Source organism: Colossoma macropomum, unplaced genomic scaffold (assembly GCF_904425465.1).
Source record: "Colossoma macropomum unplaced genomic scaffold, Colossoma_macropomum, whole genome shotgun sequence".
In the NCBI taxonomy this organism is placed as follows: domain Eukaryota; kingdom Metazoa; phylum Chordata; class Actinopteri; order Characiformes; family Serrasalmidae; genus Colossoma; species Colossoma macropomum.
In genome coordinates, this window is record NW_023494788.1 from 5,181,451 (window position 1) to 5,208,805 (window position 27,355).

General features: G+C 38.4%; 1 protein-coding gene across 1 annotated transcript in view; it reads left to right on the forward strand.

Annotated features, from left to right (window-relative positions):
* The window catches only part of spon1b (spondin 1b), a 132,068-nt gene extending 116,651 nt beyond the window's left edge, over positions 1-15,417 (forward strand). The window contains exons 12-16 of the mRNA XM_036568118.1: positions 1,434-1,604; positions 7,879-8,046; positions 9,154-9,318; positions 11,245-11,469; positions 13,933-15,417. Of these exons, the coding sequence (XP_036424011.1) occupies positions 1,434-1,604; positions 7,879-8,046; positions 9,154-9,318; positions 11,245-11,469; positions 13,933-14,096 (893 nt within the window). The 3' untranslated portion in view covers positions 14,097-15,417. The remainder of the gene's footprint in view (positions 1-1,433; positions 1,605-7,878; positions 8,047-9,153; positions 9,319-11,244; positions 11,470-13,932) is intronic.
* Positions 15,418-27,355: the final 11,938 nt, after the last annotated feature.

Genomic DNA, 27,355 nt, shown 5'->3' on the forward strand with positions numbered 1-27,355 from the left:
CTACAGTCATATGAAAAATCTGGACACTCCCTGGTCAAACGGCATGTTTTGTTGAATATAAGTAAACACATCCTCTACAGAGAACTCATGTCTGCACATTTTAACTTAATGTGGCATTTGCAAACATTATGGTGCGTTTATTTATTTATTTGCTTTTACAGTACATTAAACTCAGCAAATAAACAGAAATTGTGCATTAAAATTTGCCATCCTTAAGTGTGCTGTCTGTAGAGGATGTGTTCACTTATTTTCAAATAGAAAATCAACAAAACATGTCCTATTTGACCTAAGGTGTTTAAAGGGGAACTCCACCAATTTCTCTACATGTCTGCATAATTCAGTGATTGAAATGGTTCATTTGTAGAGAAACTGAGAGGTCCTTTTAGAGGTCCTGATGTCTACAAAACAAATATAGCCATTTTATTTCATATCAAAAACCACCAACATACACAAGTCTTCTGAGGTTTTAATGTAAAAACTTTCCAGCAGGGAGCATTTAGAGGTCTTAAACTCTTCAGACGTCTGGTTCCTATCACCACGACTGTGAACAATTATGACTTACTAAGTTTCTCTAGAATGAAGCATTTTGCACCAAACTACTCTGAATTACTTTGTTTACATCTTAACCATTTAATTATACAGAATTTTTTAAAAATCAGTGGAGTTCCCTTTTAAATTTTGTATATGACTGTGAGTGGAGCGGGACAGATCAAAGCAGTATATTCTTGAGAATATATCTTATTCATTGGAAAATTATTTACATCTACTGCCTGTCTCTCCGTCTGTGTGAGTGTTTCTGTGGGTGTTTTGTCAAATCATCATAGTCATGTCATACAACAAAATATCAGACAGAATAAATGTTATTTTAAAAATACTTCATTTATTTTTTTTTATATAACATTATTGGTCCCAATTTTTAAATAACCCTCAGCAATATATTATGCAATCACAATACTAGTATTTTGCCATATCACACAGCCCTATTTCAGGTATATAGAATATTTTATGGAATTTTATGGAATTTTGCCACATTATCTGACCAAATGTCCAGTGAAAACATGTCTGTATGTGTCAGCTTGTCTTTTGAAATGCTCTGAAATGTTCAATGTAGCACAAAATGTGACATTTTGTATGCAATCCATAGTGGTGTGTGCAGTCCAAATCAATGTTTTCCCTCTTCTTTTCACATTATTATTCACATATATGATTTTTCCATAGCCTTCACTACAGTACAGTGATGGCCATACATATTCAGACTGTATGCATTTTGTGTTTTTCTGCATTAGTAATAATTTATTATTGCTTTGAATCTTCTGATAGACATTTTTACCTTAGGCTTTCCTATGTGTGCGTGTCCATACTGAAGATTTTTGACCCTTTTGAGCAGTAAGTGAAGGCCTCAGCATGCCCTGTGTGCGTGTGTTGTTCCTCAGAGCCGTCTCCTTGCATGCTGTCTGAGTGGATCAGCTGGTCACCCTGCAGCGCGTCCTGCGGAATGGGCATGAGGTCCAGAGAGCGTTACATCAAACAGTTTCCTGAGGATGGGTCCAGCTGCAGGGAGCCCACCGAGGAGACTGAGAAGTGTGTGGTCAACGAGGACTGCTGTGAGTCGAGCTACCGCGCTGTGTGTGTGTGGTAGGGCTGCACAATATATAAGCCACAAAAGGCTGTGCTTTACTGTGATTTTTTCACAGGTGAGGTTGTTATTAAAACCTCCTTACTCGTGATAAAATTACTGTAATGTACAGCCTTAAGTTGCCTATTGCTTTTTTTATTAAAGTTCCATATCCTAAAATCTGATTGGCTGAACCGTGTTTAAAGCTGCTGTGAAATACTCAATATGTGTATACACTTCGCATCACAACAACTGAATTCTGCATTACTGCACCAAGTTACAAAAAGGCCTGACTTGCAATCAACATTCCAGTTCATCCCAAAGATGTTCAGTAGGGTAGAGGTCAGGGCTCTGTGCAGGCCACTGGGGTTCCTCCACATCAAACCTCGTCAAACCATGTCTTTATGGAGCTCACTTTGGGCTTAGAAGCACAGTCATGCTGGAACAGTAAAGGGCCTTCCCCACAACAGTTACCAGAAAGTTGGAAGCATACAATTGTCTAAAATGTCTTTGTATGCTGTAGCATTAACATTACACTTCACTGAAACCCTGAAAAACAGCCCCAGTCCATTATCCCTCCTCCACCAAACTTTCCTGTTAGCCCTATGTGTTCCAGTAGGTAGTCTTTTAATGGCATGAGCCTAACCCAGATTCGTCCATCAGACTGCTAGATAGTAAAGCATAATTGATCACTCCAACAGGTTTCCACTGCTCCTGAGTCCAGTGTAGACATGCTTTACACCACTCCAGCCGACACTTGGCATTGCACATAGTGATCTTGGGCTTCTGTGCAGGTGCTCAGCCATGGAAGCCAGCCTGTTTCACAAAGCTCCAAATGCATGGTTCTTGTGCTGATGTTGCTTCCAGAGGCAGTTTGGAACTGTGTATTGAGTGATGCAACAGAGGACAGGCAGTTTCTACATGCTTCAGCACTTGGTGGCCTCAACTCTGTGAGTTTGCATGGTCCACCGCTTCGTGGCAGAGCTGTTGTTGCTCCTAGATGCTTCCATTTTACAGTAATAGCACTTACAGTTGACCAGGGCAGATCTAGCAGGGCAGAGATTTCACGAACTGGTACAGACGGATGACAGTGCGCCACATTGTCACTGAGCTCTTCAGTTTGTCCCATTCTCCTGCCAGGGTTTGTCTATGTAGAGTGCATGGCTGTGTGCTTGATTTTCTGTAACTGTTAGCAATAGTTGTGGCTGAAAAAAGGAAAGAATAAGAGAGAAAAACTTACCAGAATGAAAACAGAAAAGTTTGAACCAAATGGACACAGCTTTTAAAAAATACAGATATCCGAACTCATCTTGTGCTAAGTCAGAGTTCTGTTAAACCCAGTGTAGGAAAGTGAACACAAACCATTGTTAGCTTGGTGCTAATATAACACTGAAAAACCATAGACAGGCTAGCTGAAGTTAGCATTGGTGCAGCAGAGGTAATTGCCGGTATCAACAGGTGAAAAAAGAGGCCTGTTGCATCGTGTTTCTTCCAGATTGTTCATGTGATTTGAAGCGTCAGTTCCTCACTCTGCTAACCTTAAATGGCATTAGATCGGAGAGTGAAAACAACTTACTTATGACTCTCAGTCTACTTCTCATATTTAAAACTCATTTGTCCAGTGCAGATCGAGGTGGGTGTCGTCATCAGAGGGTGGTGACTTTGGTTTAATGATCTGTGTATTCTACTCTAGTACTGATCAAGTACATCTGCACTGGAGTTGGACTGGAGGGGGCGCTGCAGAGGCTGGACAGACCTCAGTAACTGTAATTTTGACAGTTTGAAAAGAAATGTTCAAATTTGGACAAGACCGGTGTCGTTTATTATTAGAAAGGAGTACATTTTATTTTTTTAATAATGTCATTACATTTTAAAAAGATCTAAAATTGATTTTTAAAAATTCAAGTCATAAAGTAGATGGAAACTAATATTTTTTTTTATTTTGGTTGATTTATGAAAGGTCACTCGTGCTGTATTTGAATGCTGCTGTTGCTTCTGTACCAAATTGTCATAGCATAATTATGCATGACTTATTGTGTTAAAATAGCCAGTTATCTTGCATCACACTTTATTTAATTTATGTTATTTAACTAGACAACTGATGTCTAATTTACAAATCGAAAATGCCAATAGCTCATTAAAGAGCAAATGATGTTTTCGTTTGTTTTTCGCAATTTTTTAGTAAAAAAAAAATGCTAATAAAAATCAGCCAAAAAAATCCCCATCCGCCAAACTGGCTGGAAAGAAATCAGAATCAGCAATAAAAATTGATGCTCAGTGCACCTCTTCTGAAAACATCTATTCCTATTATAGGTATTAAATTCAAAGGAGATACCTATATCAGAATAGTGCCCCAACCAATAATATCCAGCAGAGAGTGGTCCTGTGGTCAGAAGCTGACTAAGTGTGAATAGCTATGATGAAGGGCTGGATAGCAGAGTCAGACACACAGAAAAAACAAGGCAAAGAGAGAGCAGGGAGTAGAGCTGGATAGGGAACATACGTCATGCTTAAATCTCAAGGTGTATATCTATATTTGATTTTGAATAAAACAGACATTCATACACACTATATTTGAGTTTTAATTGAATTTAGGTGTTAAAAGAGTTGGACTTTTAAAATGGTGCAGTGACCCTGAATGATCCAGGACGTTTGAATGCATCGACATTCACCTGATCCAAGTCATTTGGGTCAAAATGTATGCAGACTGTCGCATTATGCAGCAATGCAATAGCAATACAGCATTAGCGTCTATATTGTGCAGCCCTAATGTGTGTAAGAGAGAGTAGGAGCAGAGTCTTGATGAGTCATTTGCGAACTCATTTAACTCAGCACAAGTCAGTCAGAAGGCGGAACGAGGATTAAGTCTAGCCCACAAAGGGATTTTCTATGGAGAATCCCCACTGACAGTGTAACTAAGGCCATGCGACGCTTAAAATGAGTCCCAGAAATGATAGAGGAATTCTCTAAAATCTTAAATATCATATTTTTCCACGTTTTGGTGCCTTGGTCCTTGAACACTAATAGAAGATATTTCATTTCTAGCAGAAGTCAAATGAGAGTTTAGTAATTCAGTGACTTATTGAGTGACTGGTGTAATATCTATGGATCTCATAACACTGCAGTCTAATTTCTCTGTTTTTGTTCTATGTTTTTTTTGCCCCAAGGAGTTTAGATTATGAGGAAGATGCAATAACAGCACTGGCATAAGAATCTCCATAATAGAAAGGGTTCTGTGAAAAATCTAATTTACACAATTTTCCACTCACTCCAGATGTAATTGATCAGCCAAGACATGTTTGGAGTAAAAATGTTGCTGCTTTAGTTTTAAACTATAAATCTAACTTTGCTAACAAACACTACAAGTCAATAGTCACCCAAATCGTTTCTGTAAATACGTCCCCAAAACTTCTTTCAACCCACTCAAACTACATCCTGGTCTTCATTAAGGTTGATTTACTGATGTGGTTTAGAGCAGAGTATGACTTACTGTGAACTACGAAAGTGAACAAAACTACTGTGTAGCTGAATGAACATACACAAGTACTTTTTCTGTACTGTACTTTTTTCTGTACTCTATACTGTTAGAAAGTGAAACTAAGTACCAAAAAACTAAGAACCGAGTATCTTACAGAACTGCAGTGGAACGACTTAGGATATCCAGCATCGGTCAGCATAGGTAATGAAGTTTATACAGCTCTGTTCTTCTCTTTTTGGGATTCATTTTGACTAAAAGAAAAAGCTAATGCTCCAAACTCAGAGCTCTGACCAATATCAAAGCAGATGAGATGTTGTCACCAACAAAATGTAATGGGATTATTAAAAAAAAATGCAAAAAAGGGTTCTTCTATTGTTATGATGTCAAGCTTATTACAATAGCAGAACCCTTTTTGGTGCTAGATAGAACTCTTTTCAAAAAGATTCTATTTAGAACCATCTACAGCGCATTCTCCATCAATCTGAAGAGTGCTTTCACAATGCAAAGAACAATTTATGCATGCAAAGGGTTCTCTGCGTGTTCACAGTTCTATACAGAACTATTTTTTTTTTTTACAAAAGAACACTTGAAGAACCATCATTTTTAAGTGTGTAAGACGTTTGAATTAGGTGAACTCTGGTGTCCTCAAGTGTCCTCAAAACTGTTTGATACTTTATAATTTAAGTTGAGCTGACTTTCTTATTTTACAGTATATTTTGTACTTAAGCAATAGAACAGGAGAGGGAGTGTGTTATCGCGATATAATAACATCACGGCTGTGATGATCTACTGCGACCAAATCGCAGCACTTTTAATACAACAGTTAAATAAATAAAGTATAAAATTAATAAACTGGGCCGTGAACGCGGCGTTTAATATGTTTTAATGTTCGCAGTTCCTTCCGCCAAATTATAGTTCCTTAACAAGCAGCTTGTTGCTACGTCAGAGTAATGAACTCCGCTCACTCGCTGCACAGCCGGCAGTTCATTACACTAAATTCCCAAACTATCATCACCACTGAGCAAGCTTTTCAGTCGACAGCTGTGTAGTCTCATCTTCAGAGTCTGACCAAATCAGACTGAGCTGTGAAACCGCCGCAATATCAAGTTTAGCTCAGTTTTGTCAGTTTTTGCCAGATCATTATTAATGTTGTTTTGTTCCAGCCAGTCTGTAAAGCATCTTACAGCCCGTTTAGTTTGGCGAATGGTGTTCGGTTCATTTCTGGCTGATTCCAGGTTGTTTAGCTGTTCTTCTGTCACAGCTGCCGACTGAAAAGCTGCTCAGTGGTGATGACAGTTTGGGAATTTAGTGTCGTCTCATCTTCAGAGTCTGACCAAATCGGCTGTCGGTCAAATGTGATCTTAAAAGTGTCCATTTTCTGTTTGTGGCAAAGTAAGAAGTAAAAACGTTCAAATGGCTTGAGCGTCTCCTACAGTCATTGCTTAGCAATGGTGTCTTAGCGGAGTGACACAGTGTTCGTGGAAAAACGTGATGTTATGGCGAAATAATAGCACAGTTAGAACGCTTCTCAACCAATCAGCTTGCGTGGCCGGAACTAACTGTTGTATAAATGTACTGTAACTCACATAAAAAATATAAATAGAACGTTTTTAATCGAGTAGTATTTTACCAAGCATATCTCTACTTTCACTCAGGTCCTGGTTTTGTGTACTTTGTTCACCACTGTTGATTGCATTCATGATTTCTGTACTTTCTATTTGTAAATAGAAAAAAAAACTGTGCCTATTGACTTTGTGTTTGTTGGCTTCGTAGCTTCAACTCCAGCTTAAACTACACACTTAAACAAGATGGTTCCTCAAGGATTCTTGAAGATTGTTCTATATAAGAACCATGAACACTCAAAGAACGCTTTGCATGACTAAATGGTTCTTTGCATTGTGAAAGCGTTCTTCAGTTTGAGGGAAAATGTACTGTAGATGATTCTATATTGAACCTTTCTGTTCTATAAGGCATCAAAAAGTGTTCTCCTATTGTGTCAAGCTTGACGTCATAACAAAAGAAGAACCCTTTTGGTGCTATATGTTCTATATAAAACCATCTATAGCACATTCTTCATCAATCTGCAGAACGCTTTCAGGATGCAAAGAACCCTTTAATCATGCAAACGGTTCGTTGAGTGTTCATGGTTATATATAGAAGCCTTTTCTTTACTAAAGAACCCCTAAAGAACCCCTAAAGAACCATCTTTTTTTAAGAGTGTAGAGAATCAAAATTTGGACTCCTTGACTGACCGGCTACACCTATCAATCGAAAATTGTGTAAATCAGATTTTTTGTCAAAAAAAGTCAAATCAAGCAAAAGTGCCAGTATTAAGCCTATGGCTTATTAGCCAATGAGTAGCATCACTGAACTAACAGTTGGTGTAGTTACACGTAAATCATCATGGAGTATTCATGAGTGCATAGACTCATGTCAGAATGTCTTTTGCATATAGCAGACCTAGTCTAGGCCTAGCTTCACTTAACCTGTTATGAGCTTATCATGAGCTTCTGCTGTCGGAACAAAACCTTGTATCTCCAAAATGCTAACTTTACAGGAGAAGGAAAAAACCTACTTTACTTTTAATGTAAGTCAATGGAACCAGACTTTTTTCCAAGTGTATTTTTGCCATTTCTGTTGGTCCATTCATCATGAAATTTACACACAATGTAAAGGGCAGCAGGCATTTTCAAATTATGTGAAAAACCGGAAAATGGACATGTGAGGTTTTGTTCCGACAGCAGAGATACAATAGAAGTATTTGACCCTTGTACGTGTACCGTAGCACCCAGCAGCTGCATCGTGACCGAGTGGAGTGACTGGGAGCCGTGCAGTGTGAGCTGTGGCGTAGGGATGAGGAAGAGGGCGAGGATGATGAAGATGGCCGCATCAGACGGCTCTCCATGCAGAGCGGAGATGGAAGAAGTTGAGAAGTGCATGATGCCGGAGTGCAGTGAGTGTGATCCTCAGTCCTTTTCTATGTTCTACGTCCCCATGAATGCAGGTTAACAAATAGCTCTGTCAAAAAAGCTAAAATTGCCAACAGTAAATGATGCATCATGCAAATGACATCATGCTAAATGCTGTATGTTCGCTTCAATTCACTGTTAGCCACATTAGCATGTCTGGTAAGGTTATTCCTCTACTGGGTAAGTTCAGCTGGGGAAAATTTGCTTTATATAATGGGTATAATAAGTCAAATTAAAGAAGTAGTCCTGATTTCAAAGGGGAATTCCACCCTTAATTTTCAAAATTTCTGCATAATTCAGTGGTTAAATTGTAAACAAAGTTGTGAAAGAAAGTTCGTTGTAGTGACACTTACAGACTGACATTTCTTTACAGTGGTGGTGATAGGAACCAGAAGTCATGATGTCCACAACACAAATATAGTCATTTTATTTACTCTCCAGAACCACCAGTGAACCTACATGTGTCTTATGTTCACGTTTTACATTGATAATGATGAAATAGGGCTGAATTGAGTGCTATTTTGCCTTATAACTTTTAGCATGTACTTTATAAAAAACTTTATTTCAAACTATCGTAAAACAATGTCTCAGGCATCAGGTAACAGATTCATAACCATTCTGTGTCATAACGTTCTGTGAAGTAGCTTTTAGAGGCTTCGTTCTTCTGCTTTCCTTTCACCACCAGTTTCTCTAGAGCTTTCAAATAAAAAAATAGTGTAATTCCTCTTTAAGCACTAAAAGGAGCAAACTTATTTACCTCAGAAAACCTCCTTAATGCTGTGAAGGAAATGATTAATGATTTTACTGTCAGCTCCAACAGGACGACTGGCTCTAATTTCACAACTCTCCTGATAGTGAGTGAATAAGTTGCATCAGGTGTGCAATGTTTAATTGACTTGTTATTTATATATTTTTTTAAGTTCCTGGTGTTTTTATTAGCTTCAGAGTCTGAGATTGCTGTTGCATCATCATGCAGTATGTTTATGCACAGTTTTGCACCCAAGAGCACTTCCAAGAGCAGCTCCTCTGTCAGGCTAAGAGAAGAGCAGCGAATTCAGGGTAATGATATATGTGTGTGCTTGTGTCTATAGATGTGTTTTCCTGCATGGTGTCTGAGTGGTCAGAGTGGGGTCATTGCAGTGTATCCTGTGGGGTGGGCATGCGGATTCGGCGACGTATGCTGAAGACCCCTGCGCTGTTCGGCCAGTGTGGAGAACCTCTGGAAGAGGTGGAGAAGTGCATGTTGCCAGACTGCCGTGAGTAGCACACACAAACACACACAAACTTGCATGCTCACACACACCTGACCCCAAAAAACACACTTTTACACACGTACTGTATACGAGGGGTCTCAAACAAATGGCATAGGGGCTACTAGCCAGGTGGTCTTCACCAGTGGTAGCCAACTGGAAGAATGCAGGGCAAATCAATTTTTCATGTCTGAATTTTAACAGCGTAACTTATCAACTTTTTTAAGCATATCTTAGTTGATGTTTATTAGCAATTATTCTGTCACCTCAAACTACTACTAATAATAATAATTATAAATACTACTACTATTAATATAATAACTAATACTACTACTACTAATAATAATAATTACAATAGTAGTAGTAGTTGTAGTAGCAATTCTTCTGTCATCACAAACATCTACTACTACTACTACCACTATTACTGTGATAGATAGTAGATAGATAGATAGATAGATAGATAGATAGATAGATGTGCAGAAGTGTAATATGTACAGTAAGGTGTCCATATGTGCAGAATACTACTGCTAATAATAATAATAACATTACTGCTACAAATATTATGACTACCATTGATACAACTAATATTACTACTACCACTATTTCTACTACTGCTAACAACAACAACAACAACAACAACAACAACAACAACAACAACATTACTGCTACTAATATTACTACTACTACTTCTACTAATATTGTTTCTCCGACTAATAGTAACAGTTGTAGTAGTGTATTAGTAGAAGTAGTAGGCATAATAGTAGTATAAGTACATCAAGTGTTTATAAAATATTTTACACTTAAATTAAAATTTCATTAACAATAGAATTATATGAGACTCTTATTGTGATAGCATTGGAGTTGCTGCTGAACATGAGTGATGTTATTAGATAGCAGTTACTTTTGTATTCTTGGTGGATTTGTTCGATACTTATTTAATTGGAAACTATGATTATAATCATTATACTTATAAGTATCAAATACTGTAGATAATAATTTGAAATTGAATTGAATTTTTTTTAATTCTGTAATATTGTCTCTACTGCTGTGCCATTAAAGAAACCACAAAGGCAGACTTAACTATCGGTCTAAATTAGAATCATGGCAATGTTAGTCATAGCTAAATTACGGTCATGTGTGCTCAGTATACATGTTTAATGCTGTGTCAGGGTTTTGTTTGAATGGATCCTCTTGCATGCTGCGCTTTATTTTTGCGTTTAATATCGTAAACATCAGCCTGAACTGATTTTATATAGTTTATGTTGGGTCATCAGCCGCAGTGTCTGTAGTAAAATGAACCCATCGGATGTTAATATTGATTTATAAGTGATTTGCAGGCCTGTAATTGTAAATTGTAAATATGTGACAGGCGGTATGGCGCTGTCTCTACCGCAGGCTGGTGGTAAGAGACCTCTGCTGTATAGTCATACACATGCTGAACCTTTTCCAAGCTTAAATCATTTCTATTGCTGCACCAACACGATTGCAGCATCGTACAGTGTTTAGAAAAAACATATGATTATGCAAATAAATGTGATTACATGCCAGTTCACCAAGCAAAACAGCATGTCGGTAAATAGCGGTTACATAACTAGACTGTTATTTTATATTTTTCCGATTTAGACACTCAGACATTTATTCATTTAAGGGCCTATTTCACGGAAAACTAATTTTCTTTCTTGCTTTTTCGAAATAGAAAACTTTGATGAGTTATGTAAACATTGTTTTCAATGTAAACAAGTAAACGAGTTTTCAGAATGTTCTTTCCCCCCACACTCCTCAGTTCATACAGGTCACATATGAAAACTAAGCTGCAAAAAGAGCCAGTTTTGATTTCATTTACATTGAATTCATATACATTTTTTCTCTCTTTGTCTCTTTCTCTCACACCCCGACCACCCCGACCACCCCCCACCCCGACACCCCCTACAGCTGTCCAGTGTATGCTGTCTGAGTGGTCGGGGTGGTCAGAGTGTAATAAGTCATGCGGGAAGGGTCACAGGATCCGCTCCCGCATGGTGAAGTTAGAGCCTCGGTTTGGGGGCGACCCGTGTCCAGAGACCGTGCAGAGGAAGAAGTGCAAAATCCGGAAGTGCACCCGGGGCCGGAGAAGAAAATCAAGCAAAGACACACCCTCTGCAGATGAGGAGAGCTCAGGTCCGACCATAAACATCTCTGTGTACATCTTTAACTTTCTTTAAAGCAGCACACAGAAGCAGCATTTAAAGTGGTGGTTCAGTCAAAAAACGAATTCACGCAATTTTGACCTCATCCTAAAGGAGCTGGTCACAGAAGAAATAGGCAAAAGCGCCTATAGCTAAAAACAACTGTCCATTTTATAGATAACTATGTTACACAGTGTCCAAAACCTCACCATAGTCCATATGAGATCATTTAAAGGAGAAGTTTCAGATTTTTCAAGACTTCTTCATAATTTATCATTAAGATGTAAGCAAAGTCATTCAGAGTGGTTTGATGTGAAATGGTCCGTTCTTCAGAGTCAGAATTACTCACAGTGGTGGTGATAGGAACCAGACGTCTGTGTTTAATGCTTCTGAAAGCTCCCTCACTTAAACCTATGACACAACATGTTTATGAATATGTTGCCTAATTTATTTTACAATAGTTTTGAAATAAGATTTTGGCTTAAAATGTCATTTTAAAAATATATTAACTGCCCAGAGGTACATACACAGCGTTATTAGGCAACATCGTATTTTACCACTATTTCAGTGGAGGTTTTTGATAGTAAATAAAATGGCTATAATTGTGTTGTAGACATTGTGACCCCTGGTTCCCATCAGCACCACTGTAAAGACATCTGAGTCTGTAAGTTTCTCTACAGTGAACCATTTCACACCAAACCACTCTGAATGACTGTTTACATCTCAAACAGAAATTTTGAAAAACTGTTACTTAATTGTTGTTAATTTACCTTCAGCAGTTCATTGTGGTTTGAGGCAAGCGTGTGATGATTTAGGCATGCAGTTTGCACAATGCTAACTGGTGACCATAAGCTTCCATTACTTGTTAGCTACATTAGGCTTGTAGCTCCAGTGCAAAGTAAAAGAAGCAAACTTCAAACAGGTCAACAGATCCATTCTGTTTGAGGGGAAATTGTGTTTAGATGTTTCATGTTTTCACTTTAAGGACAGTAAGTGGGGCAATTATAACAGACATATTATAAAGGAGTAGGTGACCGTACTCTGGATGAAAATGAATGGTAAAGCTCATAATGCTTAAAGTAGCATCCATTTATGGGAAAAGCTTTGTGTGTTATTTGAGCCAAATGTGACAAACTATTAATTGTGAAATTTTATCAGTGAGTTTAAATGTCTTATGAAACGTAAATGTAGCTTTCAGTTTCGAGTTTATGTCTCTCCCCATTTAACACTGCAAAAAATGGTATCGTTAAAAGTTGAATTATCACAAATATCGTCAATAAATCTAATATTTCTCCTGTTGAGATTGTTGTAATTTAAGATTATTATTTAAGATAATTTTGCTTGTTTTAGGAAATCTGGTTGAAACCAGCTAATTATCTGCCACTACAGTGAGATAATTTTACTTGATAAAATGACCTAAAATAAGTAAATAATGTACAGAAATAAGATAAATAATCTTATACTAAGTGCACAACCATCTCAAAATGGGAAACATTACACGTTTGGACTAGATTTAAGATTTAAGACTAGATTTTTTGCTTGACAAGACACCATTTTTGCAGTGAAAGAGATAAGAGCCTGGGGCCGGATTATCAAAGCACTTAGGACAGTCATAACCCACAGCTACCATCGTATCTTCAGAGCCTTGGTCATTCCTGCCTGCTCCAACATTTAATCACCAATCTTATGTGTGGGAGTGATTGTAGTCAAACCATCAGTCCAGCAGGATAAGACCACAGAATAATCATAATATTTCAACAACACTGTATAGAGGACACCTCTACATATCGTAAATCAATCAATCAATCAATCAATTAATAAATCAATCCATCAATCAACCTTTATTTAAACTCTTATTTAGAGTCCATAGAGGGAGACCCTCATTTACAATGTAGCCGAGCCAATACAGAAAACAAGGATTGAAAAATTAAATAGTAAAGACAAATCAAATGCTAAAAAATTAATAATAGTTAAAGTAGTAAGTAAAAAAATGTAATCAATAAGCCATTGAAATTGCAACAGTATAGTGCCTTTAACAAATAAGATAAAATAAGGAGAAATAAAAACGTAATGCAATAAATATAGAAATAAAAGATGTAAAACAATTAGCTTATATTAAAATACATAAAAATAGAATAATAAAAATAAAACAATAACTAAAAACATACCAAAAATCATATTAAAAAGTAAGTAAAATCAAATAAAACAGTCACAGCTCATTAGAGGTGGTTAGAGACTAAAAGTTTAAAATGTTAAAATTGGAAATAACTGCCCGGGGGTGTTACCGAAGTGGACTCGGAGTAGACACATTTTACTGTCCGTACTTTCCACTATAATCGACTGCATCACTGTAGAGAGAAAATGTGCGCCATTGTGTCATTTTCATATCAAAACCTCACACAGTCCACCTTTATTTAATAACCCCTTCTGATCAACTCTGCTTTCTCTCGAGCAGCCTGCAAGATGAGCCCATGGTCCAGCTGGACGGACTGCACCAAGCACTGCGGCGGAGGCATCCAGGAGCGAGTGACGGCTGTAAAGAAGAAAGGCAAAGGCTCACAGTCCAAGAGCTGCAAGCGCAGGAGAGAAATCCGCACCTGCAACGAGCATCCCTGCTAACACCTCCCTACAGACACACACAGACGCGAGTACACACACAGACACAAACACAAACGCTCAGTACTAGCCGAGTGTGAGGTGTGAGGCCTTTCTGGACTGGTGAGGCGAAGTGTTCTGCAAGCTAGAGCTCGTAGGCTTTTAGAGTCTTCCTCACTACGAGTGAGGACTAGGCAGACGTTCCGTGATTAGTTTTAGTTGCCTTCTCAGCAGGCATATGTATTACTCTATAACCAACAGTACTCAATTCACCGCCTCACACTAAAACATACTAAAACATGAATAATATCCTTTATTTTGTTTATTTTATTTTTTTCTCACTCGCACTAATTCTGTCTGCACCCCTCCATTAGCATGCACTGTACAGTCTCGAAATGTGAATTTTTTTTTTTTTCCAATGCACTATATATGCCCAGTACATCTACACGAACCATGTTTCTCACTTTTTCTCAGTGCAAAAGGGCTGTTTAAGCCCAGTCCAAGACTAAATATGGGCCGTCAGTGGAGAATCCCCACTGACGGCGTGATTTAGTCTGCGGCTAGGCTTAACCTGTGGCTGGAAAAGCGTCCTGAGTGCCATAGCTGTCGGATTTTTGGAATTGGCAGAGCGGGTCTGCGTCGGCTGTTCTTTGTCAAGGGCATCACCCAGGATTTGCAATTCAATCGAGTTTACCTCCAGCCGTTCTCCCCCATCCCTGCCTCTAATCCGGGGCGAGCACGGCCACATCAACCCAGCGCTATTGAGCGCTATCAAGGTGGGTCACCCACAATCAATGCCCAGTCGATTTGGACAGCAACCATCTGCTGAGGATGGATTGATTTTCCATTGTCTGTACAAAGTAGTTTTGTCGCACCATATAGAAGACTCCCAGCTGATAAAAAAAAAAAAAGATTTTTTTCTTTTTTTATGCTTTTTGAAGAAACGATAAAAGGTGAAATAACAGCTCGTGGATGGTTTAAAATGATACTGCTCAACAGAAAGCACAGGTGAGAATAACCATTCCAAGTCTTTTGTAAAACCGTTATATGTTGGTTTTAGGTTCGAAGTACATTGTGACTTTTTACTCCACTGTAATAATGTGTAGAGGCTAATGTGACTCAAGTCAGTAGGGAGGGAAGGAGTGCGGCTCTAATTTTAGACACTTTCTAACTTTTTTCTGTGGAATTTTGATATATTCAGCACCCAGAACTCTTGCCAAAGTCATGTGTAGGTCTCTCTCTCTCTCTCTCACTCTCTCTCTCTCTCTCACACACTCTCACTCTCACTCTCTCTCTCCACTGCAATATATGACTATTTTGGAATAAATCACCTTTACAATAAAAGTAAATGTGACAAAATCTCATTGTATTATTCCTCCTTATGAGCAAACACTTCTTTAAAGTTTTAACCTTCAATACTGATGTAGAGCCGTATGCAGAGGTTTGAACACCCCTGGTCAAATGACGAGTTTTGATGATTTCCTGAGTGGAAATAAGTGGTCACACCCTTTACAGGGGCGACTTAAACTGACCAATTTACTACAAATTTTAGTGCAAAAAAATGAAGCATTAAACATAAAATGTGTCAAACCCTTTGGACAGGCCACACTTTGTAAACAGTAACTGTGCAGTAAAGTGTGCAGAAGTGTGTTCTCTGTAGAGGATGTGTTCACTTATTTTCACTTAGAAAATCGACAAAACGTAATGTGACTAGGGGTGCGTAAACTTTTGCAAACGTCTGTGTAGTCAAATCTGTACAGAGTGTTTCACATCTGTTTGTCCTCTAGAGGGAGACATAGAACATCCAGACGAACTATTCTTCACCTCTCCTGTATGTACTGCTTATTGACCACTAGATGGTGCTATAACAAATGATTTAAAGTGCTGAGTTTCTGGTTGTACTGTATCAGCTCTGTACTGTATAATGCTAAAGCTGTAGTTGGACCAAAAATCACATTTTACAGAATTACATTCACATTTTCTTTTTACCAAAATGGCATCAATCAACCAAGACTTGTTGACTGGTCTGATTGTAATAAGTCGTGTGGGAAGATTTAGATGATCTGCTTTATAAAAATATATTTTAGCAACACAGCTAACAGGTAACAGAATCACCTAAATCATCGCGCTTCCATCAAACCATGTCGAGTAATTGAGTAAGAAGTTTGATTTTTGGCATCATCATTGTACGAAGACCTCTGTGATGTCCGGGAGAATCTGCATTCATCTTAAATAGAAAGTTTTTTAAAGCTTCCAGACTCAGGAGCAGTGTTGGGGTCCCCAGGCGTAAAGCGGTATTTTAAAATTTTCTACATAGTTTACATTTCAGTGATTGAACTAAGTCGTTCAGAGTGGTCTGATGATTGTAAATGGTTGTAGAGAAACTTGCTGACTCTGATTTCTTTACAGTGGTGGTGATGGGAACCAGGGGTCGCCGTGTCTACAACACAAATATAGACATTTTATTTACTATCCATAACCACCTGCATGTGTGTTCCGAGTCTTTATATGTAATGTATATAGTGGCAAAATAGTGTTCAATCTGAAAAAACAATGTTTTCTGTGGTGATTTGTTTGCCTTACAACACCCTGCATGTAGGAGCCCTGCTAGGAATGGATTAAAACTTTAGGCCAAAACCTCATCACTATCATTCAAACTATCTTAAAAAACACTGTCTCAGGCATCCGGCAGTGTATTAATAACCGTTTAGAGTAATAACTTTGTGATGTAGCTTTGAGAGTCATTTAACTCTTCAGACGTCTGGTTCCTATCACCACCACTGTGAAAAAGTCTCACTTGGTAAGATTCTCAAGAATGGAGCATTTCACACTAAACCACTCTAAAAGACTGTTTGCATCTCAAACATCTAGTTATGTACAAGATCTGTGAAATTTTCCCTTTAAAGCCATATGGAGTAGTTTTTGTCCACTAGAGGGGGCAGTAAACACGCAGAGAACCTTCAATACTTCTGCCACTGAAAGCTGGAAGTTTTGGGGTTTAAACCAGGGGCCTGTGTGCCTCATTCAGCAAAACCTCCTTTATTACAGCAAGAACCTTTTGTAAAGATAGTTGTGTACATGCAACATGCAATGTACAGTTGTTGTATAGACGCTGGAATCTCAGTACATATTAATTCATATTAGTGCATATTAAGTCTAAGTGCTATTTTTGAATATTATTACCACCACATCATTTTTTGCAAACAGAGAGAGAACATAAGCAGAACACAAGTCAACATTGCACTGCAAAAAATAGTATCTTATCAAGTGAAGTCATCTTAATTTGAGTCAATATACCTGATATTTCTTATTTTGAGATGGTTGTGCACTTATAAGATTATTTAGCCTATTTCTAGACCTTTTTACCTGTTTTCATTTCATTTCAAGTCAAATTATCTCACTATATTGGCAGATAATTTAGCTTGTTTCAAGCACTTTTCTTAAAACAAGCAAAATTATCTGCCAGTATAGTGAGATAATTAATTCATAAAATTACTTAAAACAAGTAAAAAGTGTTCGGATATAAGTTAAATCATCTTAAAATAAGCTCACAACAATCTCAACAGGAGAAATATTACTGGACAAGACACTATTTGAGGTGTGGGAACTTCACAACAAGGATCTTTGTTACAAGGTTCATGAACACGTCTCCTCTGGGAGGAGTTGTTGATCAAATTAAACCTTGATTAATATAATTGTACAAACAGTTCACAGATCAGTGGGTACTGGATATTTTTGCCAGCGTGGACAGGTCAGGGTTTATAGAGTCATGAGCATCTGCACATTGACTTCTGTTATAATAGTGTGTTTTTTTTTTGTCTCAGTGAAGTTTCTGTTATTTTCCAAGTAAGAGAAACTTACCAGGTCAGAATTATTCACAGTGCTGGTGATGGGAACCAGATGTCTGAAGCTTCTGAACGCTCCCTCACAGAAGGTTATTACATGAAAAGGTTCTGAATGATTTGCATGATGCCTGAGACATTGTCATACGATAGTTTTGTGATAAGGTTTAGGCTTAAAGCAGATTTTTATAAGGCAACATAGTACCTAAAAAATTAGGTTTACCCCCAGAATGCTAAATGCAAATGTTTGGTGTGCAGGTAGGCAAGTTAAAGGGCCTAATGATATGAATCAAGGATCAGCTCTGCCTACAAATCAGGCTTGTTTTGACAGGTTAAACCCCCCTGACCCCTGCACTCTCTTCTGTAACACTCAACAGGGGCAATCAGCCTGATCAGACACACTGTCACAGGTAGGCGGATCTCATGAAGTGGCCAGTGAGTGGAAAGAGTGGGTAGGTGTTTTTAATAATGGGAGAGGAACATGTTTATGGATTAAAGTATCGGGCAATGCATCACTGGTGCTCTATAAAGTCTTCACCAAAAATCTGATGAAGGGGAATTCCACCAATATTTCCAGTATTTTTGCTAAATTAAATCCTTAATATTAAAACAAAATCATTTTACCATAATTAACATTACATACAAAAACTCAGAAGAGACCAGTGGGTTCACTGGTCCTTTTGGATTGTAAACGAAATGGCTATATTTGTGTGGACACCGCGACCCTTGGTTTTGGCCTTAATGTGACCCAGATCTGGGTCACATTAGTGTGTTAGCAGACAGTGTGTTGAAACACGCGCAACACACTGTCCACTCTGTTATCTGCAAGCGATCAGATCAGATTAGGTTCCTATCACCACCACTGTAAAGAAATCTGACTTTGTTTCTCTATAATGAACCTCACTGATGAGATTCATCTATAATGAATCTCAATGACTGAATTCCACAGAAATTTAAAAAAATGGGTGGAATTCCCCTTTAACAGTTATGTTCAGAAAGTGAGGGGTGAGAGGGCCAGAGTCCAGCACAGTTTGGTGACGTCTCTGCTCTAGCACACCAACTAAACCTGGTAATTAGATAATAAGTTGAATGAGCAGGAAAATCAGCAAACTGTGCAGGAATCTGACCATCCTGGACAAGTTCGCCACCCCTGTGCTTTGGGTTTTGGGTCAGACTAGGCCACTCCACCAGTCAGTCACCGGAAATGAGTCGGTCTTCAGCCCGATACAAAATTCTGCAACAGCTAAATGCAAATGTTTGGTGAGCCCACATAACATAAAGGGCCTTTGGCTTAATCTTCTACTGTGCATAGAAATGAATTAACTATCATCCCAGCGTTGTTATCCAGCACAGCTGTAGCTATGGCAACACACACAAGCCTGCATGGCACGCTCATGAAACATTTACTGGCCGTTGTCAGAGAGACATTTTGTTGATGCATAATATATGAATATCCATGGTGAGGTAGAAGCATCTACTGAGGTCAAACAGGATGAAAGACTCGTCACATTGGAAATGAGCAGAACGACTGCATTCCTCTCTGCAGCCTAGTAGCATATTGTCCTCATTTGAAAGAGCCTCTAGGCAAACATCCCGAAAACTGACAGGCCAGAATTGCACTTCTTGATGAGTCCTTTCAAAAAACATTTGTTTACTGACCATCTGACCTGTGGCAAATACAAATACATTCACTGGCCGCTTTGTTAGAAGCTCCTCTCTTGTAGTTCCACCTGTTGTCCAGTTAAACACTGTAGCTCATCTGTTGGTGCATAGTTTGTGTTAGACATCCTCTAGACCAGTGGTTCTCAACCCCCACTGCCCTGCACTTTTTAGTGTTGTCTTTGCTGCCAACACAGCTGATCTGACTATTCAGCTAATTATTGAGTTGAATTGGCCGTATTGAAGCAGAAAAGGCACTAAAACGAGCAGGACAGTCAGCCTCCAGGACCAGAATAGGGAAATACTGCTCAAGACCTTCATCAGTGGTCAGTTTCTGACTACAGAGCCACTCTTGACTGGATATTTTGGGTGATGGACCCTTCTCAACCTAGCAGTGACGCTGATGTGTGATCCAAACCAAATTGAGCAATGATGAATGGTACAAAACAATATCTAAATAAAGAAGGTTTTAAATAGATTTTTTTTAAATGTACAGTGCTGTGTAAAAGTCACAGACCACCCTTCATTTATATAATTTACTATCAAAATGGTGATTAAGTACAAATTATTCATTTTTCAGCATCAGGAGAAAAAAAACAAAACAAAAACAAAACATATTTACCAAAAAATGGCACAGGCCTCAACCACTAAATATGATGTCAGATCTGAGCCACTTTGGCTATGTTAACATTACGAGCCTCATTGGTTCACATTCATGTGACTCAGATCCGTCATTAATGTGACTGCATGCTCACATCCTGATCAATAACGTCACGTGAATAACCCACGTGCATCATGAACAACAACCAGCAGAACAAGCCTTTATGTGAAGATAATCAGCTCTGAACAGCTCTCAGCTCCTCATTATTAGAGTGAGATGAATGAGAAACAGTGAATGCATTGCTTTAGCAGCGTTTCACTGCTGTTGGAACAAAACCTCTCCATTTTTGTTGTTTTTCATTTTTTTATAGAATTTGAAAATGTCTGTTGCTCTTTACATTGTGATGAATGGACCAAAACAAACAGCCCAAAATGACTTGGAAAAAAATTCTGGTTCCATTGACTTACATTAAAACTGAAGTATGTTTTTTTCCTTCTCCTGTAAAAGTTACCATTCTGGAGATACGAGGTTTTGTTCCGACAGCAGCAGTTTACTGGTGCCAACTTCAGGTTAGGTGCTGCTGCTTTGTTAATGCTCAGTGATGGTGCATGCAGTGTAAGGCTATGTTCAGACTGCCAATCCAAATCCGATTTTTAAAATATCTGGATTGTTTTTTTGATAGCCTGGACAGCAAAAAAACATGAACTCCAATTTTCGCAAATCGGATCCGAGCCACATTTGGAGGTGCTTTGAAATGGACTTTTAATTGGACTTTTACAGATGTGTCTCTGTCTGGACGCTCTGGACGCTCAAATTGGATTTCCAAATGTCTTTTGCATCACTTGCAATGTGACAAAGAGTGACAGTGGCTGTGTTCGAAATAGCCCACTACATACTGTTCACGTACTGATTGTGCCCAAAAGCAGTATGTAGTATGCAGTATGTGACCAACATGAATTCCTCCAGAACACCAAAGATGCCCAGATGACCTACTGCTCTGGACAAATATTGGCTTATGCTGCTAGAGCTATTGATACACTGCATCCCAAAATGCAATGCAGTCATTTCAGGAGGATGTAAACACTGGATATTTTTCAAGTTTCTAACAGGCTAAATCAGTTGTCCCCAAGGGTCAGACTTTGGACAGCCCTGGGGTGGAGGGTGGCTGATATATTGTGCCTGATTACAGTCAGTAATGTTACACCTATAATAACCTATAAAACAGATTGAGCTCAAAAAGTGGTCAGTGAGAGGGAAAGAATAAAGTAGGGGTTTCTAATAAAGTGGACGGGGAGTGTCTAATGGCTTTTAGTAGCTGAATGTTGTATAGATGCTGTTAAAAGTGTGATCTCTGTTGCTTTAGCTCCTCTCACCAGCCTGTAAAATACATCGACACCTTTGGTAAAGCTTAACAAGGTGCAAATGGAGTCTTTTAACTCCAGACAACTTTGAAAAAACATCCAAATTGTGAAACGTTCATCATTCAGCTGCAGTTCTGAGGTCAGATTTGTGTCACTTCAATCACACTGAGGCCCAGTTGCTAAGCTTGAAACTCATTCAGCTGATATTAGCAGAAAATTAGCTGCACTCCTGAACATAATTTGAGCCCATTTACCCAAAGGAGCTTAGAATAATGATATTAATCGAGGATCAGCTCCGCCTACAAATCAGGCTTGTTTTGACAGGTTATACCCCCCTGACCCCTGTGCTCTCTTTTGGAACACTCAACAAGGGGCAATCAGCCTGATCAGACACACTATCACAGGTAGGTGGATCTCATCAAGTGGCCAGTGAGTGGAAAGAGTGGGTAGGTGTTTTTAATAATGGACAGGGAATAGAACTGTTTACGGATTAGAGACAGTGTATCACTTGCCCTTTAAGCAGTCTTCACAGAAAATCCTACGAAGGTTAATTCCACCAATTTTTCCACATTTTTGCACAACTAAATCTTTAATATGTAAACAAAGTCAATTCAGAGTGGTTTGTTGTAAAATGCTCTGTTCTGGAAAAACTCACGGAGTCAGAATTGTTCACAGTGGTGGTGATAGGAACCAGACGTCTTCTGAAGAGTTTGATGCCCATAAAACGCGATCACAAAAGGTTATTACATGAAATGGTTATGAATATGCTGCCTGATGTCTGAGATTTTTTTTCCATGCTTCATATACACTCATGGTGGAGAGGTAGGCCTACATGCTGGGCAATATTACATATAAAAATTCAGAAGGCATATGAGGTGAACCACATGTAGAGTTACTAAGTTTTTACTCTCAATGACTTTGTTTACCTATTAAAAATCCAAATGCATTTTAACGTGTGGCTTGTAAAATCCAATAGCAGGAATGAGTTCATTCAAATGAATGATTGAAAATGAGTGCATTAACACAGGAGGTATATTGCATTTGTCATTGCAACTAAATCAAGTAAAGCTTACTCAGATTAATGAATTCTGAATGAACAGTTATCCTTTTGGAAATACAAGGATTTGTTATGACAGTAAATGACATGTTGCTGGCATGACATTCTTCAGATAAACGTCCCAAGAACAGCCAGAGAAATTCTGACCTTATATACATGGGGCAGTTTGCTTTATTGTGGGCAGTGGCTGTCCACTGACTCTACAGTGAGGCTGGGTGTGTGTTTGACTTCTTTGTCAGGGTTGTTCCTTCTTTTTGATTCCAGACCACAAACACACACACAAATATTACATGTTCAGTATGTGTGTTTATTAGGGGTGGGAATCTCTAGGCACCTCACGATTCGATTACGATTCAGAGGGCTGCGATGCGATTATAAAACGATTATCGATGCATCTCGATGCATCTTTTTTTTCTATACATGATTTCTATTTTCTCACTGTCTGAAGACTTGGTACTTTTAAAGCAAAGTATTTGTAATGATCCATAATGAATTTACTTCCAATATCTTTTATTAATAAATCAAATGGAAGTGATGTGGCAAGTGAACTAGAAGGCTCTCATTCATTGCTCGTTTAGAGCACATGAGACGCTGCTGCCACTCATCTGTGATAAAATGCGCTGTTGCAGTGAAATAAGATCCAGTGTCAGTGGATGTCCACGCAGCACGTTACAGCTATTCTACCCGTTTTCTTTAGTGATTTTATCACTTTGGTTTTGGTCTCATTGTAGAGAGTGGAGGGATCGCTGTGTCAGTAAAATATCTTAACGGGTCGTGTGCAACATAGCGCGAAAGCCCTGTTTCGCAACGACTGAGAACCGGCGTGCAGACTGCAGTATTCACATTTATAAGCAGCGCAGTTGGTTTCCTGGTACGTTAAACCTGCAACGAGAGACTGTCAACCACTAAAAAGTTGTGAAGATTAAGTCAGCTTCTCTTTCGAATTCTCCCGGTCCACCTTAAATACAGCAGTTACATTCGGCGCCTCAGGCAGAATTTAAGGTGGAACGGGAAAATTCTAACAAGAAGCTGGAGAATAAGAAGCGACTTCAGCCTCTTAAAACAGTCGAATGTTGAGAGGCATTTTACAAGAAACTGATCTACTTTAGAGGAAAAGTTTTCTGGTGGAGATGGGAGGAAAGCTTAAAGCAGAGCGACGTAAATCTGCGTTTTCGTTTATATTGTTTAGCCTAAACTAGGACATCAGCACACACAGACATACTGGACATTAAATGCTGTGGCTCCCAAGCTGGTTTGATTTTTGTTGAAAGGACAAAAATGGCTCTTCTTAACATTTGGGTTGTGACTCCTGACCTAACCTTTAATGCAGAGGGAGCTGGTCGAATTTCTCGCTCCTCCAGTAGTGTTTTTGTTATGTGCCGCCACAGACTGTCCTTACCCACTTTCAAGTTCCGCCTTTTGCGTTCCGTCAACATTACGTTATAAATTAAACATTTAGAAAATCGATTTTTGATATTTATGAATCCATTCAGAATCGTTCACGTCCGCATCGCGATGCATCTAAAAATAGATTTTTTTCCCACACCCCTAGTATTTATACACTTCAAAGACCAACAGTGTAACCTTGACTTGGTAAAGGGCTTTTAACAAACACTGCACATTTCATTTAAAAAGAGCAAAACCATTTATTTTTGGTCACTGAGATGAAAATTAGGGTTCAGGATTAGGCCTAGAAAATTCTTATTACATATAAACACACACACACACACACACACACACACACACAATATTATATATATATATATATATATATATATATATATATATATATATATATATATATATATATATATATATATATATATACTTTATGCATATAATGAAATAATGAATATGAGACATGAACACATCACTATTACATTTTACTTGTAGGGCATATTATTACAAACACACACACACACACACACACACACACACACACACACACATATATATATATATATATATATATATATATATATATATATATATATATATATATACACACATACACACACATATACATACATATATACACACACATATAATATTAATCTTCACATATATGTGTATATAGTTGCTACTATTTATGCTGATAATACTGAAGCATACTCAGTTCACCTACTCGCTCCATTCAGGGTGTCATCACCATTTGGAGCAGACACACCGGACATGACCGAGGCCTTTTAATATTTAATTACCTGCCAGAAAGCACAGATAAATCAATAGCATGTCCAGACATGCCGAGACATGTTGGTCAGTGTATGCATTTGCAAATGAATTAGGCCTGAACAGCTGCTGATTCATCAGGTCAAACAGTGGAACCAAAGCGCTTGTCGTTAGCAGAGGAAAACAAGAGCAGATACAGGCTTTCCAATCAAACAATGACGTCATCTAACAGAACCACTTTGTTTAATTGGTTTATTTGGATGCATATCTGGCATTTTCCTCCAATGGAGCTGCCTAGTACCTTAACTGTTTTAAAGCTGGTAGAGTAGAGCGTGTGCAATTGCCTCTGAGCCTCGTTTTGATGGTCCCGGCTCCACTGAGAATAGCATTATTTATATGTGAGCTCTGTGGAGGCAAATCATGTGTAATGTAGCGTAATCTAAGGCACACAGTAAGGAAGTGTGTGAGAGAGAGGCTCACACCACTGTCAACTTCTGCTGGGAATAAATATTACCCTTCTATCATTGCACATGTAATTATAGTGCACAGGCTTACTAACATATGTTAATATACACACTGAATATTTCATGTTGTGGAAGGTTATGCTATGTTTTCAGAAGCAGTGATCAGAGATACATTCACATGCAACAGTTTGGGGACCCCATGTCAAGTTGCATGTTTTATTGATTTTTTTAAGTGAAAGCAAGTTGACATCCTCCACAGAGATCATAGTTTGGCACATTTTCCAATATGTTAAACTCAGCAAATAAATACAAATTGTGCACTAAAAACATGTAGAAACATATTTAAGTGTGTTCTCTGTAGAGGATGTGTTGATTTACTTTCCCTTACAAAACATGTAATTTGACAAAGATGTTCAACTTTTGCAAACCACTATATAATTAGGAGTCTATATACACCTGCAGATGACATATGCCTATATATGACCTGGCTGTGTGGTTGAAAACAAGCCAAATTAGGGTTTGAGTGTGTACATGTGATCCACATTGGAATGAGAGGCTAGCGCTGATGAGAAGATGAGCCATTCAGTGAGAAAATGTGAATTACAGTGTACTAGGATTTATCAGCCTGCACATATTTGTCTTCACTTCAATGACAAATACACTGGAGTATATATATTTTTTGGTTTACAAAGCTAATTCCTTCATATTTGTTTGTTTCTTGAGAGCTAACAACATTTCCAACAATCTATTTACTGGTATCTGCGATGGACTGGTGACCTGTCCAGGGTGTATCCTGCCTTCCGCCCAATGACAGCTGGGATAGGCTCCAGCACCCCACCGCGACCCAGAAGGATAAGCGGTTTAGATGATGTATGTATATGTATGTATTTACTGGTATCTGAATTTTGCAGGGCAACTTTTAGGTACAGTCGTTTGCAAAAGTTTTGGTGCTCCTGGTCAAATTATACATCCTCTACAGAGACACAAGTCTGCAATTTTTAACATATTAAAAAAAGTTAACATATTGGAAAAAATAAAAAAATAAAATGTATCTAGTGCAAAAGTTGTGACACGTTTTCTATTTGTTCTGATTTTTAAATTCTTAATATTATGATTATATTATTATGTTAAACCCTGGTGAAATAAATAGAACTTGTGCACTAAAATTAGCAGAAAAATGTCATTTATAAGTTTTTTCTGTGGAGGATGAGTTAACTTATTTTCACTTAGAAAATCAACAAAACATAATGTGATCATGGGTGTTCTAACATTTGCATACAATTTACTGTATACAGTCTATAAAAGCACTTAACAGATTGCTGTGTGCTGCCTTCTTGCCATGGCAAACTTTTTTTTTTAAAGCTAAATAAAATGAAATAAATTTATAAATAAATAAAAACCTGTCAAAAGGAGGCTTCAAAGAAGGATCCGTGGGCGCAGCTTTAGCTGTCCAACACTCAATGTCATTCAAGCAAGCAGGGGTCATAAAATAAGTCCAAAAACCATGCAAGAGCTAAAAACACAAGCAAACTATTATGAGTGTAAATGAGTCAATGGAGCCAATCCAGACTGGGCAGGTTCTAATGGAATCTCTCCAGACCTGTTGGAAACCCTTGCACTGTGTCTGCGACAGGCCTCTGCTGGATCATAATGCACAGGTGGCTTTTGAGTTTGAGAACAGGAACCTCCATGGCAATCCGCATCACCCAGCAGAGGCCTCTGGAATGAAGAGTGGAGAGAGCTGCTAACTTACTTAGAGCTTGATTCATTTGTTCACTGGTTGATGGGCTCTCAGCGTCTACAGGAGGCCTGGGGACATTTGTGAGATCGAACTAGAACAAACAGCCATTCCCTCTGATTTAGGCAACCACTGTGATCAGAGTAATTTCACTTTTATTGATCAGCTGTAGACTTTGCAGGAAAAGTGGGGCCAGCCCTGTACCTGAATGGGGTCTTAATGAATGAATGCTTACAGATAGCATGCACACGAGAGCAGTAATCAGCCACATGGGAAAGATAAACAGGGCATTTTTTCACCCCTTAAACATTTAAATGCAAACCTCAAAGTGCTAGAACCTGTGATGCCGGTTCCCACTCCCTCCACATTGTCCTTTTTTTTACTGATATGTG